The sequence below is a fragment of the Lontra canadensis genome, unplaced genomic scaffold (assembly GCF_010015895.1).
Source record: "Lontra canadensis isolate GAN:19392208 unplaced genomic scaffold, GSC_riverotter_1.0 scaffold223, whole genome shotgun sequence".
Lineage (NCBI taxonomy): Eukaryota > Metazoa > Chordata > Mammalia > Carnivora > Mustelidae > Lontra > Lontra canadensis.
Window position 1 is genome coordinate 175,014 of NW_022631217.1, and position 21,400 is coordinate 196,413.

The 21,400-nt window shown below is 38.3% G+C and overlaps 1 protein-coding gene across 4 annotated transcripts in view; it reads left to right on the top strand.

Moving 5' to 3' along the window:
- The window catches only part of LOC116862151 (protein FAM122A-like), a 70,241-nt gene that overhangs the window by 23,243 nt on the left and 25,598 nt on the right, over positions 1 to 21,400 (top strand). For 2 of the 4 annotated variants that reach the window (XM_032849299.1, XM_032849301.1), the window contains exons 5-11: positions 1,932 to 1,994; positions 11,713 to 11,756; positions 11,860 to 11,914; positions 13,369 to 13,458; positions 13,854 to 13,942; positions 14,542 to 14,603; positions 18,937 to 19,033. In XM_032849299.1, the coding sequence (XP_032705190.1) occupies positions 1,932 to 1,994; positions 11,713 to 11,756; positions 11,860 to 11,914; positions 13,369 to 13,458; positions 13,854 to 13,942; positions 14,542 to 14,603; positions 18,937 to 19,033 (500 nt within the window). Of the gene's footprint in view, positions 1 to 1,931; positions 1,995 to 11,712; positions 11,757 to 11,859; positions 11,915 to 13,368; positions 13,459 to 13,853; positions 13,943 to 14,541; positions 14,604 to 18,936; positions 19,035 to 21,400 lie in introns of those variants that run through there. The other 2 variants (XM_032849300.1, XM_032849302.1) reach the window with 2 other exon arrangements.

Below are 21,400 nucleotides of genomic sequence, written 5' to 3' on the forward strand. Positions count from 1 at the left end.
TCTTAAGCAGACTCCGTGCTCAGCTAGGAGCCCCACTCAGGGCTCAATCCCACGACCTGAGATCATGACCTGAGCCAAAATCAAGAGTCGAACACTCAACTGAGTGAGCCACCCAGGCGCCCCTAAGGATTTTATTTTTAAGTAATCTCTACTCCCAACATGGGGCTCGAACTCACAACCCAGAGATTAAGGGTCATGTGCTCTACTGACTGAGCCAGCCAGACACCCCTCTTTACACTTTCTCATCATTTCCCCAGTCTATCTCCTCTTTATCCTGCTCTTTTTCAGTCAGACTCTCATTATCTCTTACCTGGCCTTTGATGCTGCTTCTAGTCCCTCTTCCCTCCACCCTCAGTTTGTTCTGTATATGCTGCTAGGGTTGCCTTTCTAAAACAGATATGATCTTGTTTAAAATACTTTTGAATTGGGGCACCCGGGTGGCTCAGTCATTAAGCGTCTGCCTTCGGCTCAGGTCATGATCCCGGGGTCCTGGGATTGAGCCCTGCATGGGGGTTCCTGCTCAGTGCAGAGCCTGTTTCTCCCTCTCCCGCTCCCCCTGCTTGTGTTCCCTGTCTCACTGATGTCTCTCTCTCTGTCAAATAAATAAATAAAATCTTTAAAAATAAAATAAAATAGTTCTGAGTTTTAAGAACTCAGAAGGATCTATGCTTTATGTTTCCTATTGGGCTCAAAAGGCTAAAGTCCAAAATCCATAATCTGGTTTCAGCCAAATTTCCCCAAATTTGCTTCCTTTCATGCCCTATCATGTACCAAATTTCAGCCACCCTGAATCTCTCTGTTCCCCAAACATGCTTCTACCTGAGCATCTCTTCCCACTCCCTGAAATACCCTGCTACCTCTTCCCTGTCTATCGAATTCCTACCCTCCTTTGTGAAGCCTTCCCCAGGAACCCCAGATGGAGATACAGCCTCTGTTCCTTGACTTCACACAAATCATAACTAGTTCTAACACTGACCTATGGTCTAATTTGCCCTACCTACACTTCAAATTTCTCAAGGACAGGAAAATGTTTTATTTCTCTTTGGATCATCAAGGTCTAGCACAGTGGTTTGCCTCATTAAATATTTCTGAATGCACAACTCATTGTGTTCTTAAGATATAATGTAAAAGTAAGATATGGTAGATTCATTATCTGGCATTTCAAGAACTAACCAGGATACAGGTAGAATGGATAAGTGAATTCTAAAGGTACTTTTCAAGCCTCATTTTCACACTTAGCTTTAAATCTGTCCATTCTTTCATTCCTTCTTGCGTGGGTCCTCATAAGCTTTGCAATAAGACGGAACAGGAGAAAGTAATCTAGATGACAAGTATCTGAACAAGCAAGAGAAAATGTACTGAGCTACTTGGCAGTGACCACCTTAAGTCATTTCATATTATGAAAGTATGGTTTCTTCAGCTGGGTTCTAAGATACGTGATGGGGTTGCTTTGTTTGTTCGTTGCAAGGTAAATCTGGCAAGAAAAAAATGAGGTGATTTTAAGATCCAGTGCCTTGGGAAAGGGGAAGTAGAGATAAACAAAATGTTCTGTTGATGTTCTGCCCAGTACCTCTTATGTTAACAGTTATTTTGTTCTGTATACACACACACACACACACACACATACATATACATACATACATATATGTATATATATATATATACACACATACTTTTGGCTAGTGTAATTTTCAGTCAAGAGTCAATTGGATCTTTTATTATTTAATTTTAAACTTAACTTAAACTGTTGCTAACGTGCATTAGACATTCAGACATTTTAGGTGATTCAACATTGACTTAATTAATGTTTAGAAATAATTAATCAGAAACATTAAAGCCAGCTCAACTGCTATTTATTCTTCTATTGAAGTATGATTAACATTCAGTGTTATGTTAGCTTCAGGTATTGACTTCTATATTTTAAATTTCAGTTTTTACCACCCTCTCCCATCCCCATCCGTGCTTCCTTTGGTCGCCTTCATCAAATCAAACAGGTAAGAAGACTTTCAAAACTGATAGCTGTTCAGTAAAAAGAAAACTATTTTTCCTTAAAAAAATAGCTATGGGAAAAAAATACTTATGGTTCTGTAATTCCAAATGAGGTCACAAATGATTCTAATTCCAGGAACGGTTCCTCTAAAACAAAAACAACTAAGAAGTCCTGTATTTCTTTGGGTTATTACCTATTTTAATAAACTGATAGTTTCCAGAAAGATGATATTCTCTTCTGCCTCAGATCTGGCCTCTTTCAGAGATCACAAAGAAGAAAAGATTATTAATTTTTAGGTTCATAATGACCATAATTATCATTTTTTCTAAAAACCATCAGATGAAATTTTTTTGATGGATGAAATGGCCTTTATGCTACCATTTTGTGTAATTGCTTAGTGATCTGAGTTCAGGGACACATTGTACCTCATTGGCTTATGTTTTGGGCAGGCCTGTATGTGTGCATGCGTGTATGCGTGTGTGTGTGTGTGTGTTTAAAAGCAAATGCCTAATACACAGTTAAACCTTTTAATTATCCAAAGATTAGCCACAGAACTCAAAAGATCAAATCACCACTCTGCCACAGGTGGTAGGATTTTTCTGACCCAACTACAAACAGACTTTTGTTCAAGGGGGGCTTAACTGTTACGAAGCACTTATTCACTTAGCGCTAAAATACGTATTTTACATCTGTGTTCTCATTTTATCTCACAACGTAAGATCAGAAAATAACAACAGGAGAAATTTCATAATTTACCCAATGTTTAGAGTTAGTGAATGTCAGGGCCAGATTTAGCCCTAAATTACTGGATTCCTTTCCAGCTACCCTTTCCCTGTTTCAGTGGCACAAAAGCCACTAATCTCATGAGCCTGGTGTTTAGGACTCCAGCTCCTGCTTTCTTTCCCTCTTTCTCTTTCCCACCATGGCTTCCCTAAAGTCTAGCCTGTCATTCAGGAGCAAACAAGTATGGTAAAAAGCTCCTTTTGCTTTTTAGTAGATAAAACGTTCTTTAACTGTCTTTGAGAGTAGGGAGCTCTTTTAGAAGTTCTTAATGAAAGAACCTTAAGTTAGTAGGTAAGATGACCTCTGGTTTATCTGTGCAATTTGTTTTGTTGCTTCCCCTAAATGAGATCAATACTTAAAAATTGATTGCATGTTGCTATTTGATTATAAAGCTTGAAATCAAGATAAATTTTTGAAAATTGGTTACATGTTGCTATTTGACTATGAAGCTTGAAACCAAGAAAAGTTTAACTGGTCAGTAAATTATAAAGCAATCTATCTCCATAGTGACATAATGTATGTTACAAACATTTTAAATGAAACACAAGTAGAAAGTGAATTAAATGGGAAAACAGAAATAATATTAGCTTTCAATCTGGGTACTGATTGAATGGAAAACCAAGACTTATTTTTAGCAGCTTAATGGTCTGATAGATACCTTAAATTGCGTGTTTCTTTATATGCATTCTTTTTTTTTTTTTGAGAGAGAGAGAGCACATGAACACAGGGGTGAGGGGCAGAGGAAGAAGGAGAAAAAGAGTCCCAAGTAGGCCCCATGCCCAGGGCAGAGCCCAACATAGGGCTCAATTTCATGAGATCATGACCTGAGCTGACCATGACTCTGAGATCATGACCTGAGCTGAAATCAAGAGACAGACACTTTAACAGACTGAGCCACACAGGCACCCCTCTTTATATGCATTCTTTAACCGTGATTTCTTTTTAGCTATTGAACTTATTAACCTTTTGGGGAGGAGAATGCCTGAAAGTAAATCCCTGATCTCTTTTTACCCACAAACACTCAGTATGAATCTCTGAGAAGGAATATTTTTCTTACATAATCACCATGCCATCATTATAGCTAGCAAAATTAAGTTATTCTTTAATGTCGTCTAATAAGCAGTCCATGTTAAAATTCTCACTATTCTTTAAAACGTCTTTTTACTGATTGAAACGTGTTCCAACCATGATCTCTCAGATCTCTGTTTTTTTAAGATTTTATTTATTTGAGAGAGAGAGAGCACAAGGCAGGAAAGGGGCAGAGGGAGAAACCAACTCCCTGCTGAGTGGGGAACCTAATGTGGGGCTCAATCCCAGGACCCTGAGATCATGACCTGAGCTATAGGCAGACGCTTAACCCACTGAGCCACCCAGGAGCTCTCTTTTACTTAAAACATTCCTTTCCCCTCCTGTTTTTTGTTCTGCGCCACTTATTTATTGAAGAAGCGAGGCCATTTGTCCTGTAGACTGCCCCACATTCTGATTCTGCTTCCATGTGGTGTTTAATATGCTCTTTTGTTCCCTGCATTTGCTATAAACTGAGTTGATTACATTTTCTTTTACTTTTAAATAAACACACAGTGCAAGTCAGTATTAGGCTTTGGCTCAGCATTTAAGTCAGTGTATGATTTAGGTTGCCCCTTTCCTAGCAGGCAGTTAGTGGATAATTTCTTCTCAAGTGGGGCTGGTAGCTGTTTCTAGGTATTAGGGAGCTTGAGAAAATGAAGTTGGAAGTTATTTTTGCCCCCCCCAACTTTATTGATATGTAATTGACATATAACATTGTCTAAGTGTAAGGTGCACAACATGATGATTTATGTATATATTGTGAGGTAGTGACCATGGAAATTAATTTTCTAAACACATCTAAACACTTTGCTAAGTGTTCAGGAACTGTTCTTTTTATGTAATTTTCCTTTCCTAGTAATAATCAAGTTTATGTTTCAAGAGGTTTGGAAGCACTCAGCTTTTAGCTCCCTATCCTGAAACACTAAAGGTAAGTTAACCACCCTGCTGAAATAGTTTGTGTATTAGTTTGCGAGGACTGCCACAACAAAATACCACAAACAGCGGGGCTCAAACAACAGAAATTTAGTTGATCACAGCTCTGGAGACTGGAAGTATGAAATCGAGGTGTTGGCAGGATTGGTTTCTTCTGAGAGCTGTGAGAGAAGCGTCTATGTGTTCCAGGCCTCTGTCCTTGGCTTGTAAATAGCCATCTTCACGTTCAGATGGTGTTTTCACCTATGTCTGTCTCCTTTTTTATAAGGACGTACTGGATTAGGGCCCACCCTCATCACCTTGCTCTAACTTGATTACCTCTGCAAATACCCTATTTCCGAATGAAGTCCTTTCTGAGGCCCTGGGGGCTAGGACTTCAGCATACTAGATTTTAGGGGGACACAATTCCACCCACAACAGTTTGTTCACAGTATATGGTTCTACAACTTTGCCTTTATTTCCTGCCTTGTTCAGGAGGGTATAAAATCACCGGGGCGCCTGGGTGGCTCAGTGGGTTAAAGCCTCTGCCTTTAGCTCAGGTCATGATCCCAGGGTCCTGGGATCGAGCCCCGTATCGGGCTCTCTGCTCAGCAGGGAGCCTGCTTCCCCCTCTCTCTGTCTGCCTCTCTGCCTACTTGTGATCTCTCTCTCTGTCAAATAAATAAATAGAATCTTTTAAAAAAAATTAAAAAAATAAAATCACCAATACCCAGTAAGAACGTGACTTTTTTCTGCAGTGCCTTAAGTACTCAGGCAAATCATCTACTTACATATTACCGCTGCATTTCTAGCATCTCTTCCTTTTACACCTTCACAAATGTAAACTTTAGCAACACATACTACAGTCTTTATTTTATCTTTCCTGGTTTGGATAAATTAAACTGGGTTTAGACACAAATGTAAGGGAACTTTATGAAACAAAACTTTTGAAACAGATGATGCTAGGAGTGCCGGGCATGATTTTGATAGGGACCATTCAGACGCCACAGTTTAGTTTCCACAGTCTAGGAAAGCAGAGGCATTAGATTTCAGTGATACATTTTTCAGTCTTCCTTGAAACCTACCAAGTACCTAGTCTTTTTTAGGAAGAAATGTTTAATTTGGTCTTAGTTTACAAACCGTTTCATTCATTCAGCAAACATTTGTTAAGCACTGTGCCGGCATTGGGCAACTCAAATCTCTCAGGCATACTCACCTTCTGAGAGCACAAGTGGCTAACTCACTGTTTCCATTTCTACCTTGGAGCCTAAAAACTTGAAAGCTAAGCTTAGCGCTCAAGTGTAGCAATTCTCCTTAAGATGGGTTTCTAGCATACAGTACTCTTTGCCCTTGACAGTTACATGGCTCTTGACCTTAAGATAGAAATGATAAAAGAGTCAGCCTACCTTTACTAACAACCCTCAAAATAGCTGATGTTGGCTAATGCTCCCAACTTTCCATGGGAGGAACAATGGGCAAAATCTTGTCGTACTTTGGGAAAATTTGCTCTTGTTGATTAAGTAAATTACAAAATACTTTGAGCTTCTCACTACAGGAAAACACCTACATAAGTCTTAAATGGAAGGACTATACTAACCTTACATTTTGTTGAAAAGGTTTACTGTTATTCTGTTGTTTTAAAAGACTAACTTCTTAAACTTCCTTTCCTGATTTCCCTCATTTTCAGTAATGACATCAAAATAACTTGAAGCTCCGGGTTCACCTTCAGTTCTTCCTTATTTTTCTCCTGTATCTAATTAGGCATCTAATCCTATTAATTCTTCCTTGACAACATCCTCTCTGTTCCCACTTCCTTCTGTCCCTTGGGTCCAGATTACCCTAATAATATTCTAAGAGATTTCCTATCTCTGCCAGTATAATCCAACTTCCACAACCAACACCAAGATAATTTCTCGAAGACATCATTTTCACCTTTTCTCCCCTGTGCAAAAAGTTATAATGGCTTCCCATTACCTATCGAATAGGAGTAAGATTAAGAATAGCTAGGCTGTAGTGAGTGCTTGCTTACACAGGTTGCCAGGCACTGTGGAAAAGAACAGTATACCCATGGCATTATCCTCAGTTCTTATCATCATCTTCCTGTGGACAAGGAGACCGAGGCTCAGGTTCAGTCGCTTGCCTAGGGTTGCACAGGTAATAAGTTACAGAGTTGAGATTCAGCCTAGTTCTATTTGGCTCCAAAGCCTGTGGTCCTAACAGCAATCCTATTCTGCCCAAACTCTTTAAGCTCAAACCCTTCAGTTACTTAAGATCCTAGAAATTTGGCCCTATTTTACTTCTCCAGTTTTATCTCTCATTACTTCATAACACACTCCGTTTCAGTCAAGCTAGTCTCACTACCCTGAAACCTGCCATGTTCTTTCCCTCTAAGCTTTTGTACACATGGTTCCTTCTGCTTGGAATACCTTTCCCTTCACCCTGGGTTTGTCCATGTTTTAAACCACTTTCAAGGCCTAGGTCACATTTTATTTATATTTTTTAAGATTTTATTTATTTATTTATTTATTTGTCAGAGAGAGAGAGAGAGAGAGAGAGAGAAAGATCACAAGCAGGGGGGAGCCTGGCAGGTGGAGGGAGAAGCAGGCTCCCTGCTGAGCAAGGACCCAGATGTGGGGCTCGATCCCAGAACCCTAGGATCATGACCCGAGCCGAAGGCAGACGCTTAACCAACTGAGCCACCCAGGCGTCCCCTAGATCACATTTTAATTCACACAACTCAAGCCACTTTTCTCTTCCAGATTATCCATAACGTGTATCGCTTATATCGACAAGAATATTTAAATTCTTTTGATCATACACTGCAATAGTACAAAGTATTTTAACACATCCTTCCAATATATGTAAATAATATATCCTTCCCAAACATGATGGACATATACTACTAACCCAGTATATCATGTGAATCATTGAATATATGCAAAATACAAATGTAAAAGGGATGAACTAAAGATGAAATGATGTTTTTGGAACATTTTAAATTGTATTTTATTAACTACAGGTCATCATTGAGAGTGAATATGAGTTCATTTTTCCAGGAGTCTTCATGATTTAAAATTATTTTAGCCTGTGCCTCGATTGAGATTAGCTCAGCATTGTGTTTTCACAGGAAGGTGGCAGATGATGTGCACTGTGCTAGGTAGGAGCTTCACCTTTGTCATTTCCCTGTCATTCGCTTAGACTTGTATTACATATCTTCTGTCCAACATTTCTTTATAGAAATCTTGTTAAGATACTTGTCTGTTTTGTGAAACTCGGTTTAATTAAAACTGGGTAATATATCCATATGGCCACCTAACTTGCAATTAGTTATAATTAGCTAAAGACCAAAAACATGCTGGTGTTTTGCAAGATCTTGGAACCCTCTGGGCTGAGTGAGGGCACCTGTGTCAAACTGTAGACTATTAGCAAACCTGAAGTTCTTACTATCTTAGATTTTAAAATATATAAATTGAATTTCTGTGTTTTGCTTTTTGCTTCTCAGTGGATCACCTTGTATACTTCCTGGGCTATGATCATGCTTACTTTGGAGAGCACAACTTAATGCATATAAAACTTAGCTCTCAAACGTGATTCTAGGCCATTTTAGGAAAAGCTCATCCTCTTATTTCCTGTTCCCCATAATATTTAGCACCCTATTTGCCCAGCACTATCCTTGATACTTTATTATGTGTGAACTATGTTTTTAAAAATACTAGGATGAATTTGGACTGTGCAATTTCTTAAAGCCACTTCAAGCATTTTTAAGGGTACAATTCAGTGTTATTAAGTACATTCACAATGTTGAGCAACATTGTGAAAAGTAAGGACCTGTTTGAGTCCCTTTTTTAATACCCTTGGATATATGCATAGGAATAGGATTGGCGGATCATAGGGTAATACAATGTTGAACTTTTTGAGAAACCATCAAATTGTCTTCCAGAGTCTGCCCCACTTTACATTTCCACCAGCAATGTATGAGTTCCAATTTCTCCCCATTCTCGCCGACACTTGTTACTTTCTACATTTTAAAATAATAGCTATCTTAGGGGGACCTGGGTGGCTTAGTTGGTTAAGCATCTGCCTTCACTCAGGTCATGATCCTGGAGTCCCAGGATCAAGTCCCACATCGGGCTCCCTGCTCAGCAGGAAGTCTTCTCACTCTCCCTCTGCCCTTGACCATGCTTGTGCTCTCTCTCTCCCAAATAAATAAATAAAATCTTTATTTTTAAAAAATATTTTATTTATTTATCTAACAGAGACACAGAGAGGAAACACAACCAGGGGGATTGGGAGAGGAAAAAGCAGGCTTCCCGCTGAGCAAGGAGCCTGACACGGGGCTTGATCCCAGGACCCTGGGATCATGACCTGAGCCAAAGGCCGACACTTAATGACTGAGCCACGCAGGTGCTCCAAATAAAATCTTTAAAATAAAATAAAAAATAATATCTGTCCTAGTAAGTGTGAAGTGTTAGCTCATTGCAGTTTTCAATTGCATTTCCCTAATGACAAATGTTGACCATCTTTTCACGTGCTTATTAACCATTTGTATATCTTCTTCAGAAAAATGTCCATTCAAGTCCTTTGCCCCTATTGTAATTAGGTTGTTTATCTTGTTTTTGTTTTGAATTATAACAGTTCTTTATATATTCTGGATATATAAAATATAAGATTTGCAAATATCTTCTCCAACTCTTTTTTCAAAAGATTTTAACAATGAATTAATTATATTTTTAAAAGAGTTTATTTATTTATTTATTTATTTGAGAGAGAGAGAGAGAAAGTGCCCTAGAAAGCACAAGCAGGGAGAGTGGCAGAGGGAGAGGGGGAAGCGGGCTCCCTGCTGAGTAGCAAGCCTAATACAGGGCTTTATCTCAGGACCCCAGGATCATGACCTGAGCCAAAGGCTGATGCTCAACCAACTGAGCCACCCAGGCACCCAGTTAATTTATCTACGTATAAAGAGAGAGCATCAGCATGGTGGGGAGGGGCAGAGGGAGAGGGAGAGAATGTTCAAGTGACTCCGCACTGAGTGCAGAGCCAGATGTGGGGATTGATCCCACATCCCTAAGATTGTGATGTGAGCCAAGATCAAGAGTCAGATGCTTTTAACTGACTGAGCACCCCCAGGCGCCCCTATCTTCTCCAATTTTGTAATTGTCTTTCACTCTCTTGATATAATGTCTTTTGATGCATGAAAAATTTAAATTTTTTGAAGTCCAATTTATCTATTTTTTTCTTATGTTACCTGTGCCTTTTTTATTGTATCTGAGAAATCATTACCAAATCCAATTCACGAGGCCTTTGCCCTATGTTTTCTTATAAGAGTTTTATAATTTTAGGTCTTATGTTTGGATCTTTCATCCATTTCAAGTTAATTTTTATACATGGTGTAAGGAAAGGATGCAACTTCATTCTTTTGCATGTGGATGTTGTTTTCTCAGCCCCATTTGTTGGAAAGATCATCCTTTCCCCCATTGAATGGTTTGGCACCCTTATGGAAAACCAATTGACAGTGTATGTAGGTGTTCATTTCTGGGCTCTCTGTCCTATCCCATTGATCTATATGTCTGTCCTTATGCCAGTACCACACGATTTTGATTACTGTAGCTTTATAGTAAGTTTTGAAATCAGAAAGTATGAGTCCTCCAAATAGATGCTTTTTCTTTTTCAAGATTGTTTTGGTTATTCAGGGCTCCTTGAGATTCCGTGTGAATTTTATTTTTTCTTCCATGTGAATTTCAGTATGGGTTTTTCTATTTCTACAAAAAATGCCACTCAGATTTTGATAAGCATTGCATTGCATCTGTTAATCATGTTGGGTAGTATTGCTGTCTTAAAAATATTACTTTTTCCAATTCATCAACACAGGATATCTTTCTATTTGTAGGTTATTTTTAAAATAACAATTTATGTGAGAAATGATACTTGTGTTTATTTTTTAAAAAGAAGGTCAAAAATATGGTAAAGTACAGGGGCACCTGGGTGGCTCAGTGGGTTAAAGCCTCTGCCTTCGGCTCAGGTCATGATCCCAGGGTCATGGGATCGAGCCCCACATCGGGCTCTCTGCTCGGTGGATAGCCTGCTTCCCTCTCTCTCTCTGCCTGCCTCTCTGCCTACTTGTGATCTCTGTCTGTGAAATAAATAAATAAAATCTTTAAAAGAAATATGGTAAAGTACAAAGAAAGAACAAATTACTCTACATCTCACTACTCTTTGATAAGTACTGTGAACTTTTTGGTGACCATCCTTCTGAACATTTCTTGTTTATAATTTTACATAAATAGCATCTGAAGTTTTTTCCTACTTACTATGTAATACATGTTCTTCAATGTGAATGACTAGATTTAAATCATGTTTGCACATAGGGGAGCCTGGGTGGCTCAGTTGGTTAAGTGTCTGCCTTCAGCTCAGGTCATGATCCCAGGGTCCTGGGATTGAGCCCTGCATTGGGCTTCCTGCTCAGCAGAGTCTGCTTCTCCCTCTCCCTCTGCCCCATCCCCTTCTCATGCATGCTTTCTCTCACACAAATAAATACATGAAATCTTTTTAAAAAAATAAACAAATCGTGTTTTACCGTCATTTAATTAAACAAACCAATGTTGATAGACATTTAGTTTGCTTTGGACTGTGAGTAATATTTATTAATATCATAGTATTAATGGTAGGAAAAATAGTATAATAATGAATGTTTGATGTTTGCTCTTTTGAATGAAGAATGCTACAAAGTTATTCATTTAGAAAATTTCTCCATATTTGAGGTACCGTAACGCATTACTAATAGACCTTTGGTGTAGTAGGTGCGATGATTAAAAGTAGAGAACTAGACACTTGTTTAGAGATTTGTTTATCCTCTAGCTCTTGTATAGCCCAGTGAATAATAATAAAGGTACAACCAAATCAAATAATTTTGTAAAACCATAGGATCTGGTATTCATTTATTCTCATGTTCTGCCTTTCAGGAGGAAGGCATGAACTTAATGACTAGAGAAGCAATGCATGAATGGTGAGAAGTGTACTTTGAATTACTATTCTGATCATCTCTGTGTTCAGTCACTTCTTTTCTTTTTGTTAGGCAAACACCAGTACTGATACCTCTTCTTTTGCAGGGAGGTACAAACCGCACTACGGATAAGTCGGTCTTGGGAAGAGAGTTTGAGCCTGGTATGGTATTAACACTTCAATTTTATAGACAGTTTGAAATTTTTGCTGATTTTCAGTATCAGCACTACTTAGTTTTGCTGTAATTTCTAGAAATTCAAGCTCTCATTTGAAACTGAAATTTATATGCTGCATAATTTTTTATTGCTCCTGAGAAATAGTTGATGACTTACTCATAAAAATAACTGACATCATTTGAAAGTGGGGTTCATAGTAAATAGTTGTCTGATACAAAACCAGTGTTGTTATGGACCAGCCTCCTCTCTGTCCTACTGAGTCTAAGAAAAGTTCAGTTCTGCTGGTCAAATTGCTTAGTTGACAAAACAATGAATGATTTCACTCCTTCCTACATAATTTATTAACTAGGTGTTAGAGTTTCAAACCACAGACAGTGAGTTTCTGCATAAATACTACATTTCTGTGACTGTAACACATACACTCCCACTAACATTTTAACATGCAGCCTTTAATTTGAACATATTTGGAATTGAGTTAATCCCCCGCTAACATTTTTTAATGTTTCTTTATACATTATTATTACTTAGTTGTAGAAGTTGAGCAATGCTTAGGGTTCTTTTCCATGGACATTTCAGATAATGACAGAGAATTGAGCTGAAATTTGGGTAGAACAGATTCTGGCTAGATGTTAGTGTCCAGATTTGGGAGTCACTAGATTTGGAAATGGGTCATCAACAGAAACAGTGACATCTTATTTTCCTTTGAGCCTTGAGTGCCTTAGATGGACATCTACCCCTGATTTAGGAGTAGGTCCTAAAGATTGAGTAGATAGCCTCTGAAGCCTTCCCCTTTTCATGTTTAGTGCTAATACAATTCATAGATGCTGTTGGATTCCATTAACCCAATTATAATTACTTTACATGTTGGCACAAGTGAGTGAATCTGTGAATGTGTTAGGAAGAGGAAGGGAATACATAACATAACTGTACTCTGTGTCTTAGAAAAGAAAAGAGCACATTATAAAGGCCTGAATTCTGCAGTACTGATTTTGTCCACATAAAATCTATAAACATCTTTTATAGCTGTAGTTATGTTTGCTGTCCCATTTGTATCTTAGTTCTAACCAAATCCTTTTTGACTGTTCCCTGAACATAATATTGTAATTTTCAACAACAAAGCACAGGTCAGACGCCAAGAGAAAAATTTTAATTTAGGATTTGTGTATATACTGGTAAGTATTACTCATTATCAAGTGCTCACATTCTAGGCCTTTTGCGGACACTAGGGAAGCCCCTCAACTTGCCATGAGCATTCTTTCCCAAAAAGAGAAAGTGAAGTGAATCTTGGGTTCCCTTCTTGCTTTAGGATGATATGAGCTCCTCACCATAGTACACACTGACTCAGTAAGGATCCCCTTCCCCAGGCAGCAGCTGTCTCCCTGAGTACGTGATAGGTAAGCAATTGGTGCTACAATGGTACACTGCTTTCTGCTTATACAGAGTGACAGTAATTTAGAGAAACCATCTTCAAAAAGCATCGATTTAATTCCAGTATCCCCAGCAGCTCCTCCCACGCAGGGGATTGGGAAGGTAAGAAAGGAGAACCTAAGAATCTGTGTCCCTTGAAACTTTTATAAAATGTTAATGTTTCACCACCTACATTTTGGGGGGATATATTTTGCCATAGGACATCTGATTCTAAATGACATTTTTCCCTTCCTTTTCATCTATTGAACTATTATTAACGTATAACAAAAGTCACCGACTTTTAAGTATATGATTTGATTAACTTTTGTAATTGTGCACCATCCTGTAACCATAACCATAGTCAAGATATAGAGCAGTTCCCGCACTCTAAATAATGGCCCTGTGATCTTTTGCCCTTGATATCCTCTCCTCCCACCCCCCACCCACCCTAGGAAACCACTGATCTGCTTTCTGAGAAGAGTGGTGGTTTTAAAACCTCTGTTCTAATTTGGTTTTAGCAATGTTTTCCTCCATCGTTACAAACTTGTGTGAATTACACCACTTTGCCTCCAAGTCCCGTTCCTAGTCCCACTCAACGATGTCCAATGTAAGTTTTTGTTGTATGAAAATATACCAAATTGCTTATAAAATAAGAATTTAAGAAACTTACAAGAACTGATAGCTCCAGGTTCTGTGACAACCAAAGAAGCTGTGTGTTTTTAGCTAAATTAAAATGCCGTTGTTTTGATTTATTATTCTGTGTGTTGAAAAGAATCAAGTGAATAAGAACATGGGAAAACATGCGAACCCATGAAGGATCAGTAATTCATTAGCCCTGTTCGAACATAGTCTTCCTCTCCAAGCTTGATGATAAGGATCAGAGCTAATTCTTAAACTGTAAACATCTGTACCTGCTCATTTACCCATGATTTTCACCTTGATTCAAGGCAAGTCACAACCAGAACTGTAGGTCTTTCTAGGCTCCCCTGCCCACCACAACTTCAAAGAAGCCTGAATCCTTATAAATTAGGAGATAGTTTGCTATCCTGAGGCATTCCTGTTTTTAACCCAGATTTACAGAAGAGCAATAAAACGATGTGATACTACAACAGTCCTTTTTTAGTGTATACCCTTCTATTATAATAAAATAGTCATAGCTGATTTTGTTCAAATTTTTCTTGTAATGATTATATAATTTTATTTTAGAGGAAGTCAAAACCCCACCAACATTATTAGACCAAGTATCTGTGGACCATTAAAAAGAAAAGGTACTTTTATCTACCAGCAAAAATAAATATAACTTTGAATTATTTTTATAAAATAGCATATAAAATCAAGTGTTATAAGAAATTAATTTTAAAGGATTTATTTAAAATATATTTGATAAGGTACTAGAGGCCTTTCGTTTTACTCAAACAAAACTATGTAGAGACAATATTAAAAGCTGTAAAATGCCATATTAATGTGAATTGAGAAGTTTAATTCCAGTTTAGTCAACTATTATGATTTTTATTATATAATTCGCCAAGCTAGCTGCCTTAAATGCTTTCTGAAACAAGGTGGGGAATGAATGAATGAACAAACAATGAATCAGTCCTAGTAGTCCAGTGAATCTTGACCCTGCCCTGCTTGCTGCCACATCTACTTGTTGACATCATGTGAATAAGTTGACACAAATCAGATCTGCTTACTACACTAAAGCTATATTCTGAGGTGTGTGTTCTCTGATGTTTCACTTCTTTATGGGAGTTAATTTTGGTTAAATATATATGGAAAGTGACCCATCTTCCCAGTAATAAAAGGACAGTGAAAAAAAAAACAGGTTTTTTTTTTGTTTTTCCTTTTTGTTTTTGTTTTTGCTTCTGTTTTTAACTCCCACAGCTGGATCCCAACCTTGCCTCACTAAGCTAGGTTTGTTCTTCCTTTCTTGTTAATACCACTACTGACTTTAACTATAGTAGGGAGGGAAAATGGATAAATAGGAAAGGAGTTAAACTTTTAAAATGTGTATTTGTGAAAAATCCATTAAGATGGGAAAGAAGAAGAAGAAAAAAGCCGAGGAAAGGAGAAAGGGAAGGAGAACAAAACTATAGGGAAAGAAATTGAAATTTAAATGTACTTCAGTGTTGCATGTATTCTGGATTAATTAATGGCAGTTGTCCTAACAACACATCTAACTCAGCATGTACTTATTATATTCTAAGACTAAGACTAGATCAATTCTGGAAAACACTCTTTCATACTAAGCACTTTGTTTTATGATGATGGACCAATGACGTAGCTTAGGGATCTTGCGTGTGCTGTGAAGTTAGGGGCTAGTGTTGACAAAACATTTAAATATATTAAGTTTAAGAGCTGTTACAATGTTGGGGGTCATTTGAGTATTTAAAATAAAATATGCATAAGGGCACCTGGCTGGCTCAGTTGGTGGAGCGTGTGACTGACTGTTGATCTCAGTGTTGTGAGTTCAAGCCCCATGTTGGGTGTGCAGATTACTTAAAAATAAAATCTTAAAAAATAAATCAATAAAATAAAATTTGTGTAAATGGAAGACAGTGTTTTACTAAATTAAAAGAATTCTCCTTTTAGGAAGCCTGGGTGGCTCAGTCAGTTGAGCATCTGACTCTTGATTTTGGCTCAAGTCATGATCTCAGGTTCGTGAGATCAAACACCTCATTGGGCTCCATGCTCAGCACAGAGTCGGCTTCTCTCTCTCTTTCCCTCTCTATTTGCCCCTCCCCCCATTTTCATAATTTCTCTCTCTAAAATAAATAAATCTTGGACACCCGGATGGCTCAGTCAGTTAGGTGTCTGCCTTCGGCTCAGGTCATGATCCCCAGGTCTTGCGATCAAGTCCCACATCCAGCTCCTCGCCTGGCGGGGAGCCTGCTTCTCCCTTTCCCTTTGCCTACCACTCCCCCTGCTTGTGCTCTCTCTGACAAATAAATAGATAATATCTTTAAAATAAATAAATAAATATTTTTAAAAATAAATAAAAATAATTCTCCTTCTAAGACATTTACACATAAATTGTCCTATGCCATTGAAAATTCCTGGAATTCTCTTAGAATTTGTGATTTAAAAATTGTTTTATATTATAATCTTTACACAACACACTTGGTTTCTGTCCAGTATTTTGGTGGATGTGGCATGTCTCACACAAGCCTCTTATACCTGGTTTTCAGTTGCTCTGGAGGATGATTGCCTCCTTTCTTTGAGATATCCCTAAGAACTGTATGTACTACATGGTCTGTATTTTAAGTCAGACCTTTCCAAACACAGCCTGTATAAGTTTGGTCAAAATTCATGTGGAATTTTAGATATAGTAACAGATTAAACAGAAATTTAATTTTATTATTTGGGAATATGAATCCATTTGGGGAACAACAAATGATGTCTTATTTGGAGCATATTAATACAAAGGAAATGTGGGGAAAGAAGATATAAAAAAATCCAAAGAGGTCTTGGGTGGGGGAGAAAAAACAGTGAGGACTCTATAAAATGGGAGAGAGTATGAGATAGCAGTTAGAATCTGCAAGCATATGAAGGCGCATTGTATGGTGATAAGCTACACTTCCACTAGAATAAGCAAGAGCAAATGAGGCTTCAGGGGGGAATTCTGAGAAATCTGTAGAAATCAGACAGCTATAAAAAGTGTTTTATAAGTAATAATGATTTCAGCAAAGAAAATTTCAATTTTTTTATATGATGAATTTGTCTTGATATGTCTGGCTTTTAAAGCCAAAAGGAAAGGTGAGTAGTTTTTCTATAATGATGTGATTGTAATCTGGCAGGGGACAGGATACCCAGGATATGCTCTTTGGAGCTTTATGAGCCACGATTATACTCCTGAGAAGGTCTGTGGGATCTCTATTTCTAGCAAGATATATGTAGATATATATGTAGTGATATACATAATGATATATACATAGCGATATATATAGTGGTGTATATATATCACTAGAAGTAGGGATTATATATATATATATATATATATTTAAATATTTTATTTATTTATTTGAGACAGAGAGTTTGTGAGCAGGGGACGAGCAGAGGGAGAGGGAGACAATCTCCAGCAGACTCTGTGCTGAGTGCAGAGCCCCTTGCAGGGCTTAATACCAGGACCCCAAAGTCACAACCTGAGCCAAAACCAAAAGTTCAGTGCCTAACTGACTGAGCCGCCCAGGTGCCCCAGGATGTATATATTTTTTTTTTAAGATTTTTATTTGTTTATTTATTTATTTATTTATTTATTTGACAGAGAGAGATCACAAGCAGGCAGAGAGAGAGGCCGAGAGAGAGGCAGAGAGAGAGGCAGAGAGAGAGGAGGAAGCAGGCTCCCTGCTGAGCAGAGAGCCCGATGCGGGGCTCGATCCCAGGACTTCGAGATCATGACCTGAGCCAAAGGCAGTGGCTTAACCCACTGAGCCACCCAGGCGCCCCGGATGTATATATTTTTTTAATCTTTAAAAAGATTTTATTTATTTGAGAGAGATAGAGAGCATCAGAGACAGAGGGAAAAGCAGTCATGGAGCCAGACTTGGGGCCTTATCTCAGGACCCTGGGATCATGACCTGAGCTGAAGGCAGATGCTTGACCAACTGACCTACCCAGGTGCCCCTATTTTATTTTATTTATTTTTTTTAAAGATTTTGTTTGAGAGACGGAAAGAGAGAGCAAACTCAAGGAGGAGGAGGGGCAGAGGGAGAAGGCTCCCTGCTGAGCAGGGAGCCCGACACGGGGCTCAATCTCAGGACCCCCAAGATCATGACCTGAGCTGAAGGCAGACGCTTAATCGACTAAGCTGCCCGGGCGCCCCTATTTTACTTTATTTTTAAGTAAACTCTACACCTAACATTGGACTTGAACTCACGACCAAGAGTCACATGCTCTACCAACTGAGCTAGCCAGGTGCCCCTATATCTAGGGATATTTTTTTAATGAGTGTTTTATCTTAGTGTTAGCCTTAGTGTTTTATCATTCAAATTTCACCCTATGAGTTATGGGCTTGAACATCAGTTTTCTCTCATCCAGACATGGTTATCGCATGATGGCAAATAATGTGTAGATTTTAGCATTTACTTTGAGGTAAAGATTACAGCAATGCAATTTTTTGAGATTAGATGTGTCTCCTTAATCTTTAAAAATATATGTATTTTGTTCATTGTCATGCTGTAAAAGAATTAGTCTATTTATTTCATTGTATATATTTGGCAAAATAAAGATAACAACAACCTAAACATTTAAAATAAGGAATGAGATTAAATTATGGTATGACCATACCACGTAGTTCTATATAATCATGTTGTAGAATTTAGTTAATATAATACAGAAAATTGTAATAATTAAAAACAAAAAGTAGGTTCCATATTGGTATTGTGTATGATACAAATGAAATTTTGTTTAAAAACAATCATGTGTACACACACATTTTAGGAATTACCAAAAAGTGGAACTCTCCCGGTAATGGGGATATAAAACTTTTTGCTTTGTTTTTATGTATCTTATAAATTATTTCCAATACACAAGTTTTACTTTGCATTTAAAAGCAAAAGCATGTTAGATAAAACGTATCTCCTTTGATCTGCTTTTTTGTCATAGGTGAAATGATATTTGAAGATCAGCCAAAGAAACTTTTCCAAGGCACTACCAGCATGATTTCTTCCAATACTACTCAACAGTCTGATACGAATGAGTAGTGAGTATTAACATGAGGTTTTAAACATTCATTTGCTGTTTTTCACTTGCCTTTTCAACCTATTCTTATAGTCGTATATATTCAGAAGTATTATTAAATATTTTTAGAAGTTATAAAACTGATATCCCAAATGAATGCTATTAACTTTAGTTCTTCTCCCTAACATTTATTTATGTGTGACATTAATATATGCTGGATACATTTTTAGAAGTGGAGTCTTGGCATTTGATTAAGAGGTATTAGAGAAGGGGCGCCTGGATGGCTCAGTTAGTTAGGCATCTGACTCTTGGTTTCAGCTCAGGACATGCTCTCAGGGTCATGATCTCAGGGTTTTGAGGTCAAGCCCCTTGTTGCAGTGGAGGAGGGGGTTGCTCCGAGCTCAGCACAGAGTCTGCTTGAGATTCCCCCCCTCCCCTTTTGCTCCTCCTCTCCCCCTATCAAATAAATAAAATCTTTAAAAAAAGAGGTGTTAGAGAAATATATAAAATCCAAGCTTGGAGAAAAGTGTCTTAGGCCCATCTTTTCTTCCTTGGATTTTTGTGTGCTTTGTTAGGCTGAGCATATTATTGGAAAGCATGCCAAGAAAGCATGTTTTAGTAATCAAGATGGGAAATACAGTGAATGGATTTTTATTTAATGTTACCATTGGCTTTGTTTTACTGCTCTTGTGAAATTGCTCTTGTAACTAGTGCCAGTTCTTGGCTTCGCATATTTTGTGTTCATTTGTAGACAAAGCAGAATGCACAGAGATCTTTTGAATTGTGTTATTGATGAACAGCATTTTCTTGTCCTAGTCTATCTCTAGATATTCTTGATGTAAACAATAGTGGTGCAGGCTCTTCTGGTAACTGACCAGTTAGAATCAGCACTGTTGGGTGCCTGGGTGGCTCAGTGGGATAAGCCTCTGCCTTCGGCTTAGGTCTTGATCTCTAGGTAGTGGGATCAAGGCCCACATGGGGCTCTCTAGAAGGCTTAGGTCTTGATCTCTAGGTAGTGGGATCAAGGCCCACATGGGGCTCTCTAGAAGGCTTAGGTCTTGATCTCTAGGTAGTGGGATCAAGGCCCACATGGGGCTCTCTACTCAGCAGGGAGCCTGGTTCCCCCTCTCTCTCTGCCTGCCTCTCTGCCTCCTTGTGATCTCTCACTCTCTGTCAAATAAATAAATAAAATCTTTTTTAGAAAAAAGAATCAGTGCTGTCACATTCTCCCATATCATCTTTTGATTCTCATTCTTCACGTATTATAGTGGATGAACTTTCAACTAAATGATTCCCCCATCCCAGGATTTTCTCACCAGTGGAGAAAAACGTTTGCTTCTCTGTTCTCTCTCTCTCACACAGATACACAAGTTAGAGTAACTATTTCTTATTACCTTATTTTCTCAGTTTCCTAAAATTCTGTTTATGTACAGAATTTACATATCTAATTGCTGTGTATGCCCTTAAAACCAATGTAGTGATACTTTCAAAGATGTTTTCCAGCAGCGGCTCAGTCATTAAGCGTCTGCCTTCGGCTAGGTTCATGGTCGCAGGGTCCTGGGATCGAGCCCTGCTTCAGGCTCCCTGCTTGGCGGGGCAGGGGGGCCTGCTTCTCCCTCTCCCCCTCCCCCTGCCTGTGTTCCTCTCTCACTGTGTCTCTGTTAAATAAATAAATAAACTCTTTTTTTAAAAAAGATATTTTTCTAGGGGCGCCTGGGTGGCTCAGTGGGTTGGGCCTCTGCCTTCGGCTCAGGTCATGATCTCAGGGTCCTGGGATCGAGCCCCGTGTCGGGCTCTCTGCTCATCGGAGAGCCTGCTTCCCTTCCTCTCTCTCTGCCTGCCTCTCTGCCTGCTTGTGATCTCTGTCAGGTAAATAAATAAAATCTTTAAAAAAATAAATTAATTAAAAAAAATTTTTAAAAAGATGTTTTCCAAATAAGAACTATATCAAAGATACAATCATGTCTTGAAGTTGCTAATGTGTAGAAACATGCTGCACTTTTATTGTTTTTTTTTAATTAATTTATTTGTCACAGAGAGAGAGAGAGCACAGGCAGGCAGAGTGGCAGGCAGAGGCAAGAAGCAGGCTCCCCGCTGAGAAAGGAGCCTGATGTGGGACTCAATCCCAGGACACTGGGATCATGAACTGAGTTGAAGGCAGTGGCTTGACCCACTGAGCCACCCAGGCGTCTCTGCACTTGGATTTTTTAAAAACAAAATTGAGAGCACTGATTGTTTATATGAATAAGTAGATACAGTTGTAAGTCCTGATGAAATATTATTGTTCCATTAATCAACAAGTAAAATAATTTTTTAGGTTAGGTGCTAAATGCCCATGCTAGTTCGTTCATTTTTTCTTTTCTTTTCTTTTCTTTTCTTTTCTTTTCTT